The sequence below is a fragment of the Microcaecilia unicolor genome, chromosome 8 (assembly GCF_901765095.1).
Source record: "Microcaecilia unicolor chromosome 8, aMicUni1.1, whole genome shotgun sequence".
In the NCBI taxonomy this organism is placed as follows: Eukaryota; Metazoa; Chordata; class Amphibia; order Gymnophiona; family Siphonopidae; genus Microcaecilia; species Microcaecilia unicolor.
Window position 1 is genome coordinate 200,707,941 of NC_044038.1, and position 22,834 is coordinate 200,730,774.

The 22,834-nt window shown below is 44.3% G+C and overlaps 1 protein-coding gene across 1 annotated transcript in view; it reads right to left on the reverse strand.

The window, feature by feature from the left end:
• NTSR1 (neurotensin receptor 1) overlaps nucleotides 1-22,834 on the reverse strand; it is a 207,923-nt gene that overhangs the window by 39,990 nt on the left and 145,099 nt on the right. Inside the window, exon 2 of the mRNA XM_030212184.1 lies at nucleotides 20,566-20,767. Coding sequence (XP_030068044.1) covers nucleotides 20,566-20,767 — 202 coding nt within the window. The remainder of the gene's footprint in view (nucleotides 1-20,565; nucleotides 20,768-22,834) is intronic.

The window sequence follows — 22,834 nt, forward strand, 5'->3', positions numbered from 1 at the left end:
CTGCGTAAGTCTAGTAGCGCTATAGAAATGTTTAATAGTAGTAGTAGGCTCCTTTTATAAAATTGCAGTAGTGATTCCGGTATGGCAAATGTAACAAAGGCAGTGGTGTGCTGGAGCCGGCTCGCACTGGCTCGCAAGAGCCGGTTGTTAAATTTTTAAAGATCTTGCAAGCCGGTTGTTCTGCATGGCGAGCCGGCTCCAGTGAACGAGGTAAGCATGGCAAGAGGGCGCCACAAGCCATGCTTACCTTACCTCCCATAGCCCACGTTTGCCTGCGCCCGCCCCGCACTGTCCTGGGGGGGGGGGTTAAATCTTTTTTATTGCCTCCATCGAAGCGGCTGCGTCATTGAAAGCCCTGCCCATGTCATTTCCTCTTTCCACGAGGGCGGGACTCTGAGGGAACGAACTCCCGAAAGGAAGGCTAGAGACGGGCAGGGCTTTCAGTGACGCGGCCGCTTTGACGGAGGTAATAAAAGAGATTTAAACCACGCAGGATGGCACAGTGGAAGGAAGAAAAAGGGGGATGTTGGGGGGGGAGAAGAGGGTGGGCAGGTAGATATGAATGGGAGGGGAGGATGGGGGTGAAGGAGAATTGCTGGACATGGATGGGAGCGGGAGGGGAGGGCAGGGGAGACAGGAGAATTGCTGGGTATGGATGAATGGAGGGGGCAGGGGAGAGAAGAGAATTGCTGGGTATGGATGGACGGAGGGGGCAGGGGAGAGAAGAGAATTTCTGGGTATGAATGGCTAGAAGGGGGGCAGGGGAGAGAACAGAATTGCTGAGTATGGATAGAGTGGGTCAGGGGAGAGAAGAAAATTGCTGGGGATGGAAGGATGGAAGGGGGCAGGGGAGAGAAGAGAATTGCTGGGTATGGATGGATGGAGGGGGCAGGGGAGAGAAGAGAATTGCTGGGTATGGATGGAGGCCAGGGGAGAGGAGAGTTGCTGGACATAGGTGGATGGAGGGGAGGGGAGAGGAGAGTTGCTGGGCATGGATGGATGGAGGGGAGGGCAGGGAGAGAGGAGAATTATTGGACATGGATGGAGGGGAGGGAAGGGAAGACAGGAAGGAGATGCAAATGGATGGAGGGGAGAGAGAAGAAATGCTGGACATGGATGGAGGGAAGGAAAGAGAGAGGAAGTGAGATGAATATGAATGGAGGGGAGAGAGGAGAAATGCTGGACATGGATGGAGGAGAGGGAAGGGAGAGAGGAGAAATGCTGGACATGGATGGAGGAGAGGGAAGGGAGAGAGAAGAAATGCTGGACATGGATGGAGGGAAGGGAAGAGAGAAGAAGGAGATGAGATGAGGGAAAAGGAAGAGAGGAGAATAACTGCACATGGATGGAGAAAATAGGCAGAAGCTGGACAGTCAAGTCTGCGGAGGACCCAGCTTTTACTTACGGATGTAGGGCAAGAAATGAAGAAGAAAGGAGGAAAGTAAAGAAATAAATGGAAAAGAAGCCCTGGAAACAGAGTTAAGAGGACAGATAGCAGCAGAATCAGATACTGGGCCAGCATGATCAGAAAAACAAAGTCACCAGACAACAAAGGTAGAAAAAAGCATTTTATTTTCATTATAGTGTTTGTAATATGTCCACTTTGAGAATCAGGCTGGTCAATGTTAAAAGTTTATATATATTTACTTATTTATGGCATTTTATCCCACATTAAACATGAATTAGATTGGAACCTGGGATCATTTCATTTTTTTTTTCCTGGAGAGAGTAATGCATTGCCACCCCCCCCAGGCTCTCTCCCCGGCTATAGCCAGCTCTGCAATTTTGAGTGGGGCGCAGAGGTGGACCGGGGAGAGAGCCTGTTGTTAAACATTTACCAGCACACCACTGGACAAAGGCCATTCAATTCCTATGGGATTCATCACATTTGCGGTGCCAGAATCGGTAGTACGGCTTTGTAAAAGGAGCCCTCAATCCCTTGTGTAAAACCCTGGCCAAAACAAGCACTTTTTAAAAGCCTATATTTGCCTTCAAGTAGGTGCAATTCCCAATGTGGGAATTTTCCCCCATACACTTGTATTCCCATTGTAAAATAGGGAATGCACATGTAGATTTTATTTTCATTCAAACCATGCCCAAACCACACCCCCTTGAAATCTCTATGTGGTGTGGATAGTGACTTTCTGAAATCGGGAGTTACACATGTATTTAATATACACATGTAAATGCTGTCTGTGAAAGGACCAAGTTTAATGTGATGCGAGACTCTGGCCTTACTACATCTTTGAGGACAGACTTCTCTGTAAGAGTCAGAGTGAGGGTGGAGAGCAGAGAGCAAACTGATCACATGAATGTCAAATTTAACTAGCATGAAAGAGCAGAACTTGATACCCTGCTCCTGAGTCTACAAAATTCTCTTAGTGGCTCAGATAAAAAAATATATTTTATGTGATTGATGGCTTTCAAAGGAGGTTCTCACACAAAACAGAATCAAATTGTTCTGCAACAGCTGAATCTAATAAAAATCACATCAAAAAAATGTATTGAAGCCTTAATCTACAAGACCCTCGGGGACCTGCCAGAATGAAAGATGAGAACTTCAATTTATTTTCATACTAAACTAGCCAGTAAAACTTTTGGAAAAAAAAAGTTTCATGAAATGTTTCTTGTGATTATGGTAATATATGTACCTGACTCAAATAAAACAAAAAACAAAAAGGCACAAAACTGCTTTAATAATAAGAACAAACAAAAAAGCCGAATTAGGTCAAAAGGTTTATTGAAACAATACCCGACATGGCACGTTTCGCCCTCAGGCTGTGTCAGGGATGAAACTATGAAAACAAAACACAAATATAAAACCATATATAACCATACATATGCATCATATCACAACCAAAAAAATATTATATTATAAACGTGTGCAAAACACAATTATACTGTATGTAACCATATGTCTGAATGTGCATCATTTAACAGCAAAAAAAGAGAACAAAAACATATACAAATCACATATACAATTATAAAATCACATGTATAATTCTAAAATCACATATATATTATAACATATTTTAATATTAAAAAATAAAAACAATGATATACTAAAATGACCCTGATATGTTTGGTGCAGGGTCATTTTAGTATATCATTGTTTTTATATGTTGGTTTTATTGATCTAATTTTTTAATTCAGACATATGGTTACATATAATTGTTTGTGTTTTGCACACGTTTATAATATATTTTTTTGGTTGTGATATGATGCATATGTATGGTTATATATGGTTTTATATTTGTGTTTTGTTTTCATAGTTTTACCCCTGATGCAGCCTGAGGGCGAAACGTGGCCACGTCGGGTATTGTTCCAATAAACCTTTTGACCTAATTCGGCTTTTTTGCAAGCTATAGATTTTTTTTTTTAAATAGATGTGTAACATCTCCTTCTAGTTTCAAGCCACAGCGGATTTATGGATCTGCACATTAGGAGATTAATTGGCATTCATGAAGACCCTCAAGACGTTTGGATTCTTGAAGCTGGTGGGCTGGATTGTCAAGGGCATATCATAATATTCTTGTGGGATGATTTGTATTCTGGTACTTAAATCCTGCTTATATCTACCCAGGAATCAAAGTGGGTAACACAGCAAATCCCTAAACACAAGTGACTTCCCCTTAAAAAGGAAGCAAAATTCAAAATTAATATTCATTAATTAAAATCACAAAATTTACTAAAAAGAAAGGTCTTTAAACTTTTATGAAATTGAGGATAATTACATTGAAACCTAGGGGCCCTTTTACTAAGCTGCGTAAGCGTCTATGTGCACCCAACGCATGCCAAAATGGAGTTACTGCCCAGCTACCGCGTGGTTCTTGCGGTAATTAAATTTTTGGTGCGCGTCTGATAAGTACGTCTGAAAATTTTAATTTCAGACGTATTGGGCACACGCCAAGTGGCATTTGACACGCATAGGTCATTACCGCCTGGTTACCATGTGAGACTTTACCGATAGGTCAATGGCTGGCGGTAAGGTCTCAGACTGAAAATGGACGCGTCGCAATTTTCATTTTGCCGCACGTCCATTTTCAGCAAAAAGAAAAAAAGGCATTTTTACAGATGCACTGAAAAATTATTCTGTGCGCGCCCAAAACACACGTCTACACTACCGCAGGCCATTTTTCAGCCTTTGTAAAAGGGCCCTCTAATTTGCAAAGATTCCATATTCCATATCTTACTGGGCAAATAAGAGAAAGAACTTACATGAAATTGCATTAGTTTAATATTCTTAACAGATGGAAATCCCAATTTAAGTGTTGATTCAATAAAGGTGGAACTGTATTTGGGAGAATCTGAAAGCCTGTCTCCCCCCCCCCCCCCCCCCAATGTTTTTTTTTTGGTCTAGGAGGTGGTATTGCAATGTATAATGAAATAAAATGACCTGCTATTCCTAGTTCATACTAACCTTTGGTGGACGGGCTCCATAGTGATTCAAGATTCCATCATAAGTAATATGGTGTGGTAGCTGTGTTAGTCCACTTTTAAATGTAATAGCTAGAAATAAATTAAACGTAGAAAAGAAAATAAGATGATACCTTTTATATTGGACTAACAATACATCTTTTGGAGTGAAACACAGAGGCATCCCAATGACAGTCTCGCAGGAAAAGGGAGGAGGGGTAGGTTAGGTGAGAAACAGGGATTGCTGGGTAGATGAGAGACAGAGAGAGATGTATGGCAGATAAGAGAGTGACATGCTCGCCCTCCAATGTGGTATACATCATTCAATGTAAAAAGTGTGAAGAAGGGTGCTATATTGGAGAAACAAGCCAGATGCTAAAGACGCGACTCAGTTTACACAGACACAATACTAAACACTCCAATGCCAACCAGGATGCCACCTCTGTGGGACAACACTTTACAAAACCAGAACATTGCATCAATGATCTTAGGTACCTGGGATCCCTTATGTTTCTATGGTAAGAACACTAAAAGGAAATTTTAAGGCAATCTAGGAACGTAAGACCTTTGAAGTCAAAATGATGAAATATTTTGATACGTACCTGACAGGACTTAAAGATCTGGGCTTTCTATCCCATATTGAACCATAAAATTCTACTGTTTTGTCACTCTCTTATCTGCCATACATCTCTCTCTCTCTGTCTCTCATCCACCTAGCTCTCCCTGTTTCTCACCCAGTGGCGTAGCAAGGGGGGCTGCCACCCGGGGCGATTCGCCATTGCACCCCCCCCCTCCCCCGGGTGCAGCACGATGACATCCCCCCCTCGGCACATCAACACCCCCCCGACCCAGTGCCTGCCCTCCTCAACTCCATCCAACCAGCTCCCGCACCCTACCTTTAAAGAAATCTCAGAAGCTGTGGCGAGGCGAGGCAAGGCGCAGCACCTCGCGCCTGCATGTAAAAGAAGTGTGGATCATCTCATCGGGCCTTCCCTTACTCTATCTATCCCGCCCTTGCGGAAATAGGAAGTTGCATGAGCGGAGGGCGGGACAGATAGAGTGAGGGAAGGCCTGATGAGACAATCCACACTTCTTTTACATGCAGGCGCGAGGCGCTGCGCCTCGCCTCGCCACAGCTTCCGAGATTTCTTTAAAGGTAGGGTGCGGGAGCTGGTTGGATGGAGCTGAGGGTAGGCACTGGGTCTGGGGGTGTTGATGCGCCAAGGGGGGGTCGTCATGCTGCACCCGGGGGGGGGGGGGGGGAGCTGGCAGGGAGCACCCCCGTTGAGCTGACACCCGGAGCGGACCGCCCCCCCTGCCCCCCCTTGCTACGCCACTGTTCTCACCTAACCTACTCCTCCCTTTTCCTGTGAGACTGTCATTGGAATGCCTCTGTGTTTCACTTTATATTCTGATATTTGCTTATTTCCGATCTGAAGAAGATTTACCTTCGAAAGCTAATCAAGAGATGTATTAAGTTAGTCCAATAAAAAAGGTATCATTTTCTTTTCTTTTCTCTGTTTTGATTTATTTCTATTTATTAAGATTCATCAGAAATCCTATGATACTGCCAGATGGAGACAGGAATATCTTTACTGCAGTTATCTCTGAGCACATAAACCTGATTACCCTGAATTTAAGAACTTGTGCATATCTTCCATATCCCTGGGCAAAATGTGGTGAAGCCTGTAGCCAGCAAAAGATGACAGAGTCCTTGCTTGTGACATATCTTTTATATATAATGTTGCTATACTTTTAGATCGTCTCTAACGGTGATCATTTTCTTACACTACTGATCAGAAGAACCACAGAAGTGGGATGGGATTTACTGAAATAAACAAAATATTTAGTACAGGCTCACAGATTAACCTCTAGAAGCAAGGAGCAGGGCTTCACAATTTAATGACACCTTAAATGGATGTTGTTTAGTAATCCGCGGTTTTCATCCATAATTTAAGGGTTTGACATCCAATATCATTTAGCTTTACGTCATCATGTTATTCCTCATTAGGCTCTTTCAGGAGTGTCCCAAGCCAAACCTGCACCCTGTGTGACATGCCATGTTACACCCCCACCCTGTCCACTGCATTACAGCCTCCCTGTGCTTCCATGAACAGTAAACTGAGATAGGCAGGAATGATAAAGCCCTGTTTGATTATAAAATCCATCCATAGACAGCTTTCCAGGCATTTGTGTCCCAAATGGATCAGCTGGCCCTTGTAAATATCTCCCATCAACCAAAAGAAATTCAAAATATGTAGCATGATCTCTTTGTTAGAAATGGAGCTTGTCAGCTTCGCTTTTTCACCATTATCCACTGCACAGTTCAACTTGTGTCACTTAATTTATTTCTTTTCAATTTTTCTCAATAACACATGCTATTCAGAAACTGAAATGAGCAGACAAATCATGGAAGGGGTTGAGGCTTTATGCAGAGTCACTGGGCACTGTTCAAGTTTGCTCTCAGTCTGATAATTTCAATCCTGTAACGCTGTCAGATTTGTAAGAGGGGCAAAGGCATTGGGTCATTTGCTCTACGAAGCTTCTGTGAGCCGTTGCTGAACAGATGGAGAAGTTTTCTACAGATGCCTTGGTACCTTGCAGGTTTTCTGCAGGAACACAAGGCCAGCAAAGACACCCACAGAAGAATAAATGACTCAGCTGATTGGCACTGAGCTACAGAGCTCCCATCTGGAGGTCAGTTTTGATCAATTTCATAAGACCTGATATATAAAAAGATTTTCCCTGTAGTCACAGAAAATAAAAAAATGAAACTGGGTTATTTATCTCATTCTTAATTATGCAAGTAATGGGATAATGGATCCCTTAGGGGCTCATTCGATAAATGATGTAAACATCTAGAACAGTATTTTAACATTCAAGTAAGCTCAGTGTGTTTTTTCTAGTGAAAAAGGTGCCGGTACTCAAATGCCAGGTCACCCTTCAGGGGTGGGGTAATCACTGAGAGACCCGCCCCTCAATAGCAAGGCCCCCTGCAACCAGTCACAGAATCTATGACAAGGTAGAACTGGTGTGTAGAGCCTGAGATCTTTGGGAACCACGGGTCAATTTTAGCAGACAATGGAAAAGGTGCCGGTACTCAGTATCCCCAAGTTCCCCCTCAAAAAAAGCCCTGAGTAAGCTCTTATAAAATTGTGCAAGGTATCTTCATACAAAAGGAGAGATTCATAAACGATAGCACCAGGTTTCATGTGCTATATATGTTCACATTTCTGAGGCCAGAAAATGAGTAGGGTGGGATAGGATTGTCGCTCATATGAGTGTTTTACGTAACATACACATATGCACTGATTCTAACTAGTGCGTACACACAGACACACACATACTGTATACATAGTTTTGCCTGTCTTAGAACAGGTGTAACTTTGTGTGGGAAGTTTTGGGTGGGCTGTTTTATAAAGGTAAATAGGTACAACATCTGTGCCTGTGAGTCTTGTTAAAATAATCCTTCAGATGAATAGGGTTCATGTCAAAGAATGTGCCACGCAAAGAGCAGCATGTCTCCCTTTGGCAGGTGGTCTCAGCAGAGACGGCAGAGGTCAAATGGAAGCTGGATGCTGATCAAACCCAATTATCTTACAAATAGCTATTTCAGTCCAAGGCTGAAGAACTGTTAGTGCATCCCATCCAATTCCTGTTTTTTGGGATACACAATCCGGCTAATTTTCCAGAATTATTAGTTAAGTGCCTGCCAGAAGCATTAATTTACTTGGAAAAATCAAGAGAATTAATGTAAAAGATACTGAAGCGAATGTGTGTATTGCTTGGGTCAATGTATAACAAATCACTCACCAACTTCTAGTCTCTATGGAAACCATCCAGGGTCATAGTTGAACTGTTCAGTTTATCTTCACATCAGAACTAAATGTCTCACTGGAAACATGAAAGCAGGAATCTCATAATATCCAACATCATATCCTGGGAGGACATGGCAGGTCTATTACCCTGAATTTTAGGGCCTTTGTAACCAAAATGCCATTCTGCTGTTATCTGAAAGAAGGCACCTAGAGTAGGACCTAGGGCTCAGATACATCCTTTGGAAAAGGTGCAGCGAAGGGCGACAAAAATGTTAGTGGGGATGGGACGACTTCCCTATGAGGAAAGACTAAGGAGGCTAGAGCTTTTCAGCTTGGAGAAGAGATGGCTGAGGGGAGACATGATAGAGGTATATAATATAATGAGTGGAATGGAACAGGTGGATGTGAAGCGTTTGTTCACGCTTTCCAAAAATACTAGGACTAGGGGACATGCGATGAAACTACAGTGTAGTAAATTTAAAACAAATAGGAGAAAAATTTTCTTCACCCAACACGTAATTAAACTCTGGAATTCGTTGCCAGAGAATGTAGTGAAGGTGGTTAGCTTGGCAGAGTTTAAAAAGGGGTTGGACGGTTTCCTAAAGGACAAGTCCATAGACCGCTACTAAATGGACTTGGGAAAAATCCACAATTTCTGGAATAACTTGTATAAAATGTTTGTACATTTGGGTAGCTTGCCAGGTGCCCTTGACCTGGATTGGCCGCTGTCGGGGACAGGATGCTGGGCTCGATGGACCTTTGGTCTTTTCCCAGTATGGCATTACTTATGTACTTATGTACTCCTGTAGATTTAACAATAGCAAACTGTCTTCTATTCCATGAATCAGATAACCACATCTCTCCTTTTCTTCATGGATGTAAACTTTTCTGCTGCCTAAAACATCTGCACAAGCTTAATTCTCAGGTTCAAAACCCAATATGGTCAACTTAGCCTTTATCCAACACAAGTAATTAAAATGAACAATTGATTTCAGTCTGAAGAGATGAAGTGATACGTGCATAAATATATTAGATAACTTTAGCATAGAAATTCGATCACATTTTGGGACATGATTTCAGGTATTCAATGCTAGCAGATGAGATGGTCACATGTATTCAAATGAATGCATCATTACCATCAACTCAGAGATTCTTTGATATGGGCAGAAATGTTCAAGTTACAATTACTTTGCAAATATTACTGAAACATCAAATTATATTTCATGTCTAGCTATTTGAATTCAAGTTACATACACAAGGATTTCATCAAAGGTTAAGAAAGGAACTATTTTTATTCTTTCTAACCCAACAGCAGTTGGAATTAATCATTTCATAAAGGCTAATAATGTCTGTCCATCAGTCTGTCTGTCTGGTGGCAAAATCACTCTCCAAAAATTTAACAGAACGGGATAAAACTTGATATGTGGGGAACAAAACAGTAAAAAGACATATTGATTTTGAAAATGGGCTAAATTGGACCTGGGATTCCAGGGAAATAAGCCCATCCAAAAAATGGTCCAATTCATTTCTATGGGAGAAGCAGTTCCAGCGTCGTAGGATAGAAAATTCCATTCAGAAACATAGCATTTAGGGAAATGTCCCTTTTCAACTGCCTTCTCCCTGTTTTCTACTCTTCCAAACCCTCAAACGGCCTCTGTAAACTATTCCCCTCACTATCTCCTGCAACTGCTCCAGCACCCCACCAATAGCTTCAACCCAAGAAATTACCCCACACAGCTGCCCTACCATTCTGCAAAGTGCTGTAACCCAAAAACTACCACCCCACAACTGCCCCACTCCCCAAAGTACCCCCATGACTGTCTTACCACCCCACAAATTGCCCTAACCCCCCAAACTACCCAGTGCAACCACCCAACTATTACACAAACGTCCTGAACTCACAAAACTACCCCCTGCAATTATCCCACCACTCTGCTAACTGCCCCATCATAAAAAATATCCCCTATAATTGACCTTATTCTGAAAATCTACAATTATCACAGTACCCTTCAAGTTGCTCCTGAAACTTCCCCATCACCTTACAAACTGCATTCACCCCACAAATGCATTCTCCACTTGTTGCAGCTTGAAGGCATTTAACTGGAAATATATATGTGCTCTTTGTGTCTTTGTCAAGGACCAACAAATATAATATTATTTTAATCTTGTATAGCTAATATGAACCTACAGTAAATCAATTTTTGCACTACTCCAGTGTTACACTGAACTATGTCTTTCCAATAATATTGGATGCAGGGGCATGCCCAAATCAGTTAAAAGGTTCTGTGAGCAAATGTGTTAGTTCTGCTATCTAGATATTCACTTCAAAGATCAAACCCTGCAGCCTGTTTGAAAAAAAAAATGCTACAGTTATTGTTTTCTTTAAGAAGAGACAGTATTTCTCCAGATATAATGGAACACGGTTTGTGCAGTTATCTAAAGTCAGTCTGTGGTTACTGTATCACACAGATAAATCTATAGGTATATAACATATTATTTTAGGAATGTCAGAACAAACATGGCGGTATAGTAAGTTCTAATGAACTATAAACTGTGTGTAAGGTAAAGGCTTTGTTTTCAGGGAGACAAGTAATCTTACAACCTTCAGTCCCTCAGTTCACCCTACGACAGTGGTTTCTTTGTTGGGAGGCTTGGCAAATGGACCAAAGGGCAGAAAAAGTAAATATGCCTCTTGCTTTTAGAAGCAGCTTCTCCTTAAAGTGTTTGAGAGGATCATGTACTGACCCTGGGCTGTACCTTTGCTGTGGCGGAAAAGAACATGTGTGTTTATAGTGAGGTTTGCACTGCCACTACCTGTGATGAAGCTGCAGTGTAGTGGGGCAGCATGTATGTGTGAGTGTGAGGGAAGCTTTTAATGCCGCTGGTCTTGAGTTTTGTAGCGAGTTTACATGTGTGTATGGGTGTGAGAGTGTGTGTGAGTGTGCCTGAGAATGCACATGTGTGTGTGTGTGTGTGTGTGTGAGGGAAACTTGCAGTGTCATTGCTTATGATGTATCTGCTTTGTGGTGAAGCAACATGTGTGTGAGTCTGTACATGTATAAATGTGTGTGAGTTTTGCAATGCCACTGCTCATGTTGAATCTGTTTTGTGCTAAAGCGACACGTGTGAGAGTGTGTGTGAGTCTGTGTATGTGTGAGACTGTGTGTGTGAGAGAAGCATGCAATGACATTGCTCATGATGTATCTGTAATGTGTGTGTGAGGGAGTGTGTGTGTGTGTGTGTGTGTGTGTGGGTTGCCTGTGCTGTACCTGTTCTATGGTTTGGTCTTCCGGGGAGCAATTTTACAACATGGTACCTACATTATGGGCACAGAGAAATCTATTTTTAGCCTATTTTATAAAGACACATAGGTGCCAGTGGAACTCATTTTCAAAAGAGAAAAACATCTCAAACACAGAATGAAGTGACATGTCTCTGAAAAACAATCAAATCATAATTTCCTGAGACTTTTTTCTCTGCTATGCATCCAAATCAAAAGGGGGTGAGATTTGGGCATTCCCAAAACTTGGCCGTTTTTCTGCCATAATGGAACAAAGCAAAAAGTGCAGGGATGAGTTTGACCTGTTTTAATCACAACTAAGTCACAAAAGGTGCACTAAATGACCACTAGGGGGATTAAGGTATAATCCCTTCTTACTCTCCCAGTGGTCACTGACCACCTCCCATCCGCCAAAGATGTGAAACAAAGAGTACATCAGGGGCGTATCTGCGTGGGGCCACAGGGGCCTGGGCCCCCGCAGATTTCGCCCTGGCCCCCCTCCCCGCCGTCAACCCTCCCCCGCTGCTTACTTTTGCTGGCGGGGTCCGACCCGCAATCTTCATATTTCGGCTTCCTCCGTGGCCATGTGCTTCCAGGAAGTAACGCTGCAGCGCTGATTCGTTGAATCTAGTTCGGCGTCTGACGTCCCAGCACGTCAGACGCCGAACTAGATTCAACGAATCAGCGCTGCAGCGTTACTTCCTGGAAGCACATGGCCACGGAGGAAGCCGAAATATGAAGATTGCGGGTCGGACCCCGCCAGCAAAAGTAAGCAGCGGGGGAGGGTTGACGGCGGGGAGGGGGTGGAGAGAGGCGGCGGCGGCGGCGGCGGCGGGGGGGGGGGGGGGTGGAGGCAAAAATGTGCCCCCCCTCTCTGGCTCTGGCCCCCCCTACCGCCGGATTCCAGATACGCCCCTGGAGTACATACCAGCCTCTATGACAGTGACAGCTTCAGATGTTATGGCCAGTCCTATTGGAGTAGCAAGCAGGTCCCTGGAGTAGCCTAATGGTCGGTGCAGTACATTGTAGAAAGGCCCATATCCCACTCTAACTGTTACACTTGTGGTGGAAAGTTTGATCTCTCCACCAAAAACCTACTATACCCACATATAGGTGACACCTTCAGACAGAAGGGCTATCGTAGAGGTGTACAGTTGGGTACAGTAGGTTTTTGGTAGGCTTTGGAGGGCCTCATCATATAATATAATGGGGTACAGTAAGATGTGTACCTGAGACTTTTTATGTAAAGTCAATTGCAGCACCCCCTAGGGTGCTCCATTTCTCTGCTTGGATGTCTGCATGGCCAGTCTACTAAGAATGCTGCTCCCCCATTCATCCTAATGGCTTGCTTTTAGTGATTAGTGCAGCGGACTTTGATCCTGGGGAACATGGGTTCGATTCCCACAGCAGCTCCTTGTGACTCTGGGCAAGTCACTTAACCCTCCATTGCCCCAGGTACAAAATAAGTACCTGTATATATGTAAACCGCTTTGAATGTAGTTGCAAAAACCTCAGAAAGACGGTATATCAAGTCCCATTTCCCTTTCCCCTTCCCTTTCCCTTTTGTGCGTTTTTCTCTTGGATGTTTTTATTTTTCGAAAATGATCCTAAAAGATAGATGCAATGAGCACAAAAACATCTAGCAAATGGCCATTTTTGAAACAAAACGTTGTCAATTTTTCTTGGTTGAAAATGGGGTGTTTTTGCAAAACGTTCAAAATTGGATTTTGACATCATATCAAAATGTCCCTCCACATGTCTTTATAAAATACTAGTAAAAAAGGTCCGTTTCTGACACAAATGAAACGGGCGCTAGCAAGGTTTTCCTCGGAGTGTGTATGTTTGAGAGAGAGTGTATGTGCGAGTGTGTGTGTGTGTGAGAGAGAGAGAGTGAGTCTGGGTGCAAGTGTGTCTGTGAGAGAGAGTGTGTGTGTGAGAATGAAAGTGTGTGCAAGTGTGTATGTGAGACACAGTGTGCGAGAGAGAGAGTGTGTTTCACACAGATACAATGTGTGCGAGAGAGAGTGTGTGAGACACAGACTCTCTGTGAGACTGAGTATATGAAACCAAGAGATTGTGTGACTGTGTGACACATAGAGAGTGAATGTGATACAGTGTGAAACATAGAGTGTGTGAGAGTGAGAGAGAGAAAGACATTGACTGTGAGAGAGAGTGTGTGTGTGACAGAGATACCCCCCTCCCCTCTCTGGTGTTAGGCTCCCCCTCTCTCTCTCTGGTGTCTGGGCGTTACTGTGCAGGACGCTGAGCTCTGGCTGTGCTTCAAGGAACTGACCAATCCTATTTAATAGAATGCACCTCCAACATTCTGAAGCCGAGAAACCTCATGTGGTTGGTCACTTCTGCTTGTGACGAACCCGGTAGTACTCGAGGGCGGAGCTTACAGAGATGGAGCCTGAGCTTCAGAAGCTTCAAACCCTTCGCTGAAGCCAGGAAGTCAGCTTCAGAATGTTGAGGTTGGTTTTTATTATATAGGATTAGCACGAATCCTGTAGAAAAGTGCATCTAGATTGAAGGCACGCATGCTATATCTGCATAATGAGCATAGATCATAAAATATGGGTGTAAATTGTATCTCTGCCCCTACTCCACCCAAATTCTACCCCTGAGCAAGTCTAAGATACCAGTATGTACCAGCATTCACCATGCATTCTATTGAATGTGACCTAATTTTATGATGCTCATTTATGCACATAAATGAATATTTTGAGGTAATTGTATAAACAGGACACTGACATTTAGGCACCAAGAACGCACATAAATGATCAGAATACTGGCAAATATTCTGTGAAGGAGAATAAGGCCTATTTTCCTGTAGAGAACAGGCTTCTTTATAGAATTAAACTCTTCCCCCAGATTCTATAAATAGTGACTAAAGTTGTGCACGCAAATTGGCATGTGTAGCCAATTTGTGCGTTCAACTTAATTGCTTAGTGAGCCAAACAGCACCTATAATTGGCCACTAACAAGCAATTATCAGCACTAGTTGGCACTAATTAGAATTTACTTGCACAAGTTTCTTAAGGCCCTGTTTACTAAGCAGCACTAAGGGCGCACTAGCGTTTTAGCGACTGTAGCGTTTTAGCGACTCTAGCGTTTAGCGAGCGCTAAAAGTGCTAGCGTGGCTTAGTAAACAGGTTTCTAAGTGTATTCTGTAAAGTGGTGCATGTAAATTCTAATCTGCGGATCAAGAAGGGGGTGTGGTCATGGGCGGGTCTTGGGAGTGCCTAAAATTTACAAGCACTGTTATGGAATACGCCCAATCCATGCTTACGTTAGGCATGGGCATTTACACCAGGTTTTCATTGGTGTAAATGGTTGTGCCTAAATTTTAGTCGTGGGGACAGGCCCTACACATATTATATAAACCGTGCCTAACTTTAGGCGAGGTTTATAGAATAACGCTAAGTGTGATTTTTTTTCAGTACTGATTTTTTTAGGCACCATTTATAGAATTTGGTCCGTTATGTCAGTGTTTCCCAAGATGGTCCTGAAATCCCCCTTGCCAGTCAGGTTTTCAGGATATCCACAATGAATATGCATGAAAGAGATTTGCACACAATGGAGGCAGTGTATGTAAATGAATCTCATGTTATTCCAGCACCAACCTGGGAAACACTGCTTTATATTCAAAATTGGTTTATCAGGCAAGCAGTAAGGTTAATGAATGAGTCTTCAAACAAGTACCGTAATCATATGTGACAAGAGAAGATTCTCAAAATGTGGTTTTATTGGAGAGCAAAGGACCCGACACAGGACCGTGTTTCGGCTTTAAAAAGCCTGTCTCAGGGGTCTATAAATAATACAAAAATATACACAAATGATAAAAATGCAAAAACATACACATCATATAAAAATTATATGATTTTGCACTTTTATTATTTGTGCATATTTTTGTATTTTTTATAGACCCCTGAGTCAGGCTTTTTAAAGCCGAAACACAATCCTATGTTGGGATCTTTGCTCTCCAATAAAACCACATTTTGAGAATCTTCTCTTGTCACATGTGATTACTTGTTGGAAGACACATTCATTGACCTTGCTGCTTGTCTGGTTCTGCGGACTCCGTAAGGTTCCCTTTGTTCCCCTACTCCAGTGGGTTCTCCTGTCCAAGACTGGTTTATAAAATTACCCTCTCAGTGATTTCCTTTGCTACTGCCTGTAGTATCAAACTCAGATGAAAATGTCTATATTGCCTCCATTGCCTCAGGTACAAATGTAGGGCCCTATTTACTAAGCCACACTGTAGGTGCGCTAATGTTTCTAGCGTTAGCGTGCGCTAATTTTTAGCATGCCGTAGTAAACAGGGCCCTTAAATTGTGAGTCCTCCAGGGACAGGGAAATACCCAATTTACCTGAATGTAATTCACCTTGAGCTACTAGTGAAAAAGGTGTGAGCAAATAAAGAATAGAGGCCATATCAGATTTGTACCTTTTAACACATAAAAGTCACACTCCCAAAGTGGATGAAAAGGACACTTACAGGGAAGATTAGAGGCAGAGTAATACAATGGAAAGAGGAAAGATCGCCAAGCTGTTATAAAGATGGGTGAGTGGCATTTAAAATTAAGCCATTTTAAATGCCACTCACCCATCTTTATAACAGGTCATTGCTGAATTCTCTATACTGTTTTGAATAAATCAATAGGATAATTAGGATAATTAATAGGAAATAAAGTGAACTTTCTACACTTTATTTCCTATTAATTATCCTAATTATCCTATTGATTTATTCAAAACAGTATAGAGAATTCAGCAATGACCTGTGAAGTCAGAGAAGGGAAAAGTGTTTACAAACAGCTTAAAAGGGAAATGTGTGTGTGAAACTGCCTGGGAGCACAGAGACTGGGAAGATGCATTTGACCTGTTAAATAGGTTTATGCAGCAGTATGTCATGTTGAAATGTTTATAGGCAAACAATCACTGCAGAAGTCATCAATGTGACTGCAAATATCTGCATCTGAGGGAATGATAGAATGATACTGGGAATATAAAGTTACCTTCTCTTATTTTATCCAATGAGACTGGTGGGACCTACAAGGACTGAATTCACATTCAGAAATCTTAAGCTGCTAAATCCCATGTTTTGCATTAATAACCTCACCCCACAGCACATATACACACATACCTCGTTCCCCCTCTCATCATAATCTCACAAAGGTTTTTAAGAATTTCAAAAGAGCAAGCAAGATCCCACTGGGAGATGGGCTGGAAAGGAAATGATGAGATTGTTGTTATATGTACTAATGAAGTACCAGGCAACATTGCTGAAACAGGCGAGTTTTCAAGTAAGTCTAAATGAATAATAACCGTCAACCGATCTCATAATTTTTATGAAGCTTGTTCCAAGAGTCAGGACTTTTGCCTGCTATAGATCACTGGTAACAAATTTCCGACACATAGAAATACAGAGAACCACCATTCAAATTTGCCCCTCTGGGGTCGATACTCAAAGCTGGGCGCAACACCACCACCAAAAAATAGCTGAGGGATGCAAAAAGGAATCGATATTCAGGGCCACCGAGAGACTGGACCGGGCCCGTGGCAAGGCCGCCCCTGCCACTCCCCCTGCACCCCCCCCCCGAGGTCGCCGCTGCCGCTCCCCCCTCCACCCACCCCCCTCCATCTGCCACTGGGCCGGGCCCCCTGCATTGAAATCACAGTGCCTCTCACCTCCCTGTGAAAGCGCTGCAGGCAGCAGGGCAGCAGATCGCCTCCCTTCGGTCCTCCTTCCCTCCTTGTGTCCCGCCCTCGCGGAAGAAACATCAGATGAGGGCGGGACACAGGGAGGGAAGAAGACCTGAAGAGAGGCGATATGCTGCCCTGCTGCACTTTCAAACGGAGGTGAGAGGCACTGTGATTTCAATGCAGGGGGCCCGGCCCGGTGGCAGATGGTCGACGACGGAGGGCGGGTAGGACTGCGGCGTCAGGCCCCCCTTGGAGGCCTGGGCCTGGGGAATTTTGTCCCCCTGTCCCCCCCTCTCGGCGGCTATGTCGATATGCAAATGAGATGCACACTTAATTCACACTATTAAACTAAGAGTAGGGGGAGGAGCAACTGTCTGGCACATGTGCACAAAGGTTTTGCAGTAAGAATAGCTCTTCTGTACATGTCCAGACAAAACCAGAAATGTAAGCACTAGAGCCCGACCAAAACCAGGATCTTTGGTTTCTACTGAAACTGACTCTGCGAACAAAATTTGCTGCTCAGTTTCGGCAGAAACTGAAAATTAACCTGCCCCCCAACAGCCCCTACTCCCTCCCCCCATCTGACCAAAAAAGCCCCTTTCCCGAGCTCCCCCCCCTGACAGCAGCCCCCTTTCTGAGCCCCCACCCCATTGGCAGCCTTCTTCCCAAACCCTACCCCCTAGCGGCAACACTCTTCTTGGACTACCTCATCACTGATGTGTAGTGGGCGCAGGAGCATTCCCATTCATTCCTGTGCATGGCCAGTTCCAATAGAAATGGCTGTAGAGACTGCCTGTGTTAGTTCCAGTCTCAAAATGGCTGCTGGAACCTCCTGCAGCAGCAATTCTTGGCAACCATTTCTACTGAGCAGCGGCACTGGGCAGAAATGAATGGGATTTGTTCCTGCCCCTGAAGAGGCCACTAGATCATCAGAGCTTCTTCAGGTAGACCCAGGGAGAGCCTATGGGTGGTTGGGCAGAATGCGTGGGGGTGGGGGGATGGAGAGTGATCACAGGGGGACAGGGAGAGTTTCAGTTTTAGCTGAAAATGCTTCTGGCATATTCAGCCAAAACCCGAACCTGCATTTCAGACCAGTTTTGGTGCAGAATCCAAAACTGAAACTGAAATTCAGTCGGGTTATAGCAAGTACACATCGGCACTGTTCTTCTGCGCCTTTAAACATGAGCCTTGTTGCACTTAAAGACTCATATTTAAGCGCAGAACAGCAGGTGCTGATGTGTGCCGCCACTTCCAGTTTAGCTCGGGCTTGCACACATATTTGTTTCTCTCTATCATCCCCTAAAACTTGCAAGGCTTCCTTTACGCTTGCAAAAAGAGGACAAAACCCACAGTTTAATGTGACAAGTTGACAAGAAATCTTCTCCTACAAATATATAATGCTACCCCTGAGCTGGTGGTAAGTTTTCAACATTAAAAGGTCATCATTTGCTTCTGGGCATTGCAGCACTTCAATCTGAGCACTGGGAAGGAATATTACTGACCTTATTTACATCCATTTAAATACAATTTGCAGCCAGCTTTGGCCTGCACGTTAACACCGGTGCTTGAGCTCTCTGAGTATTCAAAGGCAGATGATCAAAAGCCCCGCGCTATTCCAAACAGCGCTCTAAAATAGTGCTGGAACAGCACGGGGCGCTATTAGATCTATGATCAGAGATAATGCATGCAAATTTAAGCAGCACAATTATCTCTGATTATGGGGTAGTAGTGCAGGAGAATTGTGCCTGAGCATGCGCTCAGCACAATCCTCCCGCACTTGTTTGACAGGTCCGGGCTAGAGACCAATGAAAAGAGAAGGACGCCCATCTTTAAATCGGAAGATGGACGTCCTCAACTGCCCTGTTGCAGGGATGGCCAAATTTCAAGGGGGTGTCGGAAGTATAGCGACGGGGCAGTTGAGGACGTCCAAATTTTGAACGTTTCTGCAATGGGCAGTTAAGGACGTCCAAAATTGGATGTTTCTATGAGAAAGACGTCTTTCTCATAGAAACATCCAATTTTGGACGTCCTTAACAGCCCATTGCAGAAACGTCCAAATTTTGGACGTCCTCAACTGCCGTCGCTGGCAGGTTTGCTGTAGGCGGGAATGGGGGCCTGCCAGCATGCAAATGCATGCTGGACAGGGCTCACCATTCCTCCCCAATGATCTGCAAACCCTAACACCAGCTCGGAGCTGGTGTAGGGTTTGTCGCGGCCAGCGACCCAACCTTTGGCGTGCTGGACGCTGATCATTGGGGATGAATGCGTTAAGCGCTGAATAGCATGCATTTGCATGCTACTTGTGCTAAGAGCCCTCAAGCACGTTGTTTCAAGCGCTCGAGGGCTCTGATCATGGGGCGGTAGCAAATGCCGGCGCTAGTATGGCACTAACAGCCTCTAGCGCTGGTGTTTGCTTTTGATCATCTGCCTGTCAGTGCTGTATAATGTGCGCAAACCAGGTGTTAACTGCATGTTAATGATAGTGGTAGTTTTGATCATTGGCCCCTCAGAGCGTAAAGATCTACTTCACAGAGCAGAGTTTCTGTTTCATTTTATTTTCAAGCTTTGCTAATAATTTACAAGGTGGGGACTGTAAGGTTTCATTATGAATGAATCCTTAGGAACTTGATTTTAACATCCTACAGGACCAGTGAATAAGAAATCAATTCATTTGTAATGAAGTTAACAGGCATGGAATGTGATTCATCAAGCATTGTTTCACATTTTGCACTGCTGGGAAAATCTTTGATAAATCACAGTGTATATCACCGAAGTCTCATTTACAAAGGCGTGGGAGGGCCTATGCGTGTATAGTGCACTCCGAATTGGCACTTTCCCCTGGCTAGCGTGTGAGCTGGGTGATAATTCTGAATTTGGCACACACCGAATCCTGTGGTAGAAAATCATTTTCTATTTTCTACTGCAGGCTACTTACCTGGCGGTAAACAGCAGCTGGCGCACGCTGCATGCATACCGCATGGGTAGTGTGTGAGACCTTACTGCTAGGTCAATGAATGGAAGTAAGGTCTAAGGCCAAAAATGGCCGTGTGCTGGTTTCAATTTTAGCACACGCCTATTTTCCAGCCCCTTAAAAAGAGGTCCTTTTTCCTGGACGCGGTAAAAAATGGCCCAGCATATGCCCAAAAGACGCGCTCACACTACTGCAGGCCACTTTTTACAGTGGCTTAGTAAAAGGACCCCTATGTTAACTAATGCTGTCACTTTTTTGTCTGCTTAATAATGTTTCAGAGAAAACAGATCATTCACTTTATTTCTCAAGGAATTTTTTAGTTTCAGAAAGCTACTGATCCCTCCCCTACCCCTCGGTGCCCCAAGAGTACATACGTAACACACGGACGCCGTGTTTCAGGGACTGCACGCGGCTCGGCTCCACTGACATGCTGAGCATGGTCTGCTGACCTCCGATGCTGCACACCTGATTCTCTTGATGTGCTTGCTTAAACATAATCATGAGCTGGTTGGCAATGATTGTATTCAACACCGAAATAACGACCATTGGGAACACAAAGGAAAGGAAGGCATTCACCTGCAAAAAGACAAGAATGCATGGATCACAGGGTTATGTGGCACAGCATGCTTAATATAGTCACAGATCATTTTACAAGGAAGAAACTCAATTAAAATGTTTGTAAGGGACTCTTTTACAACACCATGGTAGAGTTACTGTTGGCGTTGTGCGCTAAATCGGGATTACCACCGGGTTGCCGCAGGAGCAGTTCCCATCCCCAGTGCACACCATTACCGGCACGACAAACATAAATTTTATTTTTGTAGTGCCAGGGCTTACCAGGCGGCAGAGGCATAGCTATGTGGGGCCACGGGGTCATGGGGCCCCGTAGATTTGGCCATGGCCCCCCTGCCGCTACCGCCGTCGGGTACCTTTGCTGGTGGGGGCCCACAACCCCCGCCAGCTGAAGTCCTCTTCTCAGGCGTGGCCGCGTTGCTGATCTGCAAGGGCAGGCTTCTGTTTCTGTGAGTGGGAGGGGGGGGGGGGTCAGCAGCGCCGGGGGGGGGGGGCTAAAATGTGCCCCCTCACCTCGGGCTCTGGACCCCCCTCCCGCCGAAGTCTGGCTACGCCCCTGCCCAGAGGTAATCTCAATTTGTGCAGGAGCCCTAAATAGCAGCGGTAAGAGCTCTCACCAGAAATGGCCACATGCCATTCCCTTTGATTAGCATCAGGACATTTCTTTTTCTTTTTTTTTTTGGCCACAAACAACCTTTTACCCACTTTGGTAAAGGGGGGCCTCGGTGCGTGGCAAATCCATGCGCCGATGCCACTGCAGGCTCCCTTTTACCACAGCTTGGTAAAAGGGGCCTTAAATCCTATTCATAAACGTGCATAGAAGCCGTGAACACCCACCTGCAGAGACATCCAGATATCCTACCTGAGAGGGAATTTTCAAAGCATTTACATGACTTAACAGTAGCAGTGTACCCTGCTAAACTGGTCTTCTGAAAAGTTCCCGTCCTTAATGTTGCTAAAAATATGTGAGCTGTTTCACAATATGCATCCTTTTAGCAGCACTGAGAGGTGGCACTTCCAGGGGTGTAGCTAGGTCAGGAAAATGGGAATAATGTGCATTATATCCATGGAAAAAGGACCAGCACAAAGAAATGCAAAAATCTACAGATACAGTGTCTCCAGGGCAAATCTGGAAGTGAAAATACTGCATGCTTTCTCTTGGAAAATTGTTAATAATAAATATGTCTGAAGGTAGAAAATGACCACAGACTCTGTCCCAAATTAAAATTGCCCCATAAAGTTTTCTGTTCCCCACCAAATATAAATCCAGCCATGATACGTTTGGAAAGTACTGCATCAATGCAACATTGGTTATTTTTGCCTTTTTGGTGGCCTGGATACAGAGACTGAGAAGACAGTATATACATAAGTGAAATAAAGAGGTAAAGCATGTTCTTGTCTTCTTGAGAAAGACCATGTAGACAAGATGAGTCATGTGGATGTGAGGAAAGCGAGGCTCATTTTCAAAGCACTTAGCCTCCCAAAGTTCCATAGAAACCTATGGAACTTAGCCTCCCAAAGTGCTTTGAAAATATGCACTGTCACTGGATCACACTTTGCTCCCAGATAACCTGATTGTATCTTGGAGACAAAATAGTGCTGGAACAGTGTGGGGAATTAACTCCCCAATGATCAATGCTAATAACATGCAAATTTAGGCGTGTTATTAGTGTTGATCATCAGGGGAAAGCGAGGGAGGATTGTGCCTGGGTATGCATTCAGGCACAATCCTCTTGCACTTGTTTGACAGGTCTGGGCTGTAAAAAAAAAAAAAAAGCCCAGATCTTTCAAACATTCCAAGGGGCAGGAAGTCCGGTGGACCTCTGGACCCCCTCAAAGTCAAGGCCCTGGTGGCCTACCTCCACCCCCCAGCTCCCACATCACCCTGGGCACCAATATGGGGGGTTGGAGGTCCATTGGACCTCAAGCCCCCCCTAATATCCCTCAACAGAACAGAGGGCTCAGCCCCCTGTGTCAGTGTCAGGGGTGTGTGGGGGTTTGGGGGGCACTAAGCCACCAAGGCCTTGCCTTTGGGCAGGGTCCAGGGGTCCACTGGACCCCCAGGACTGA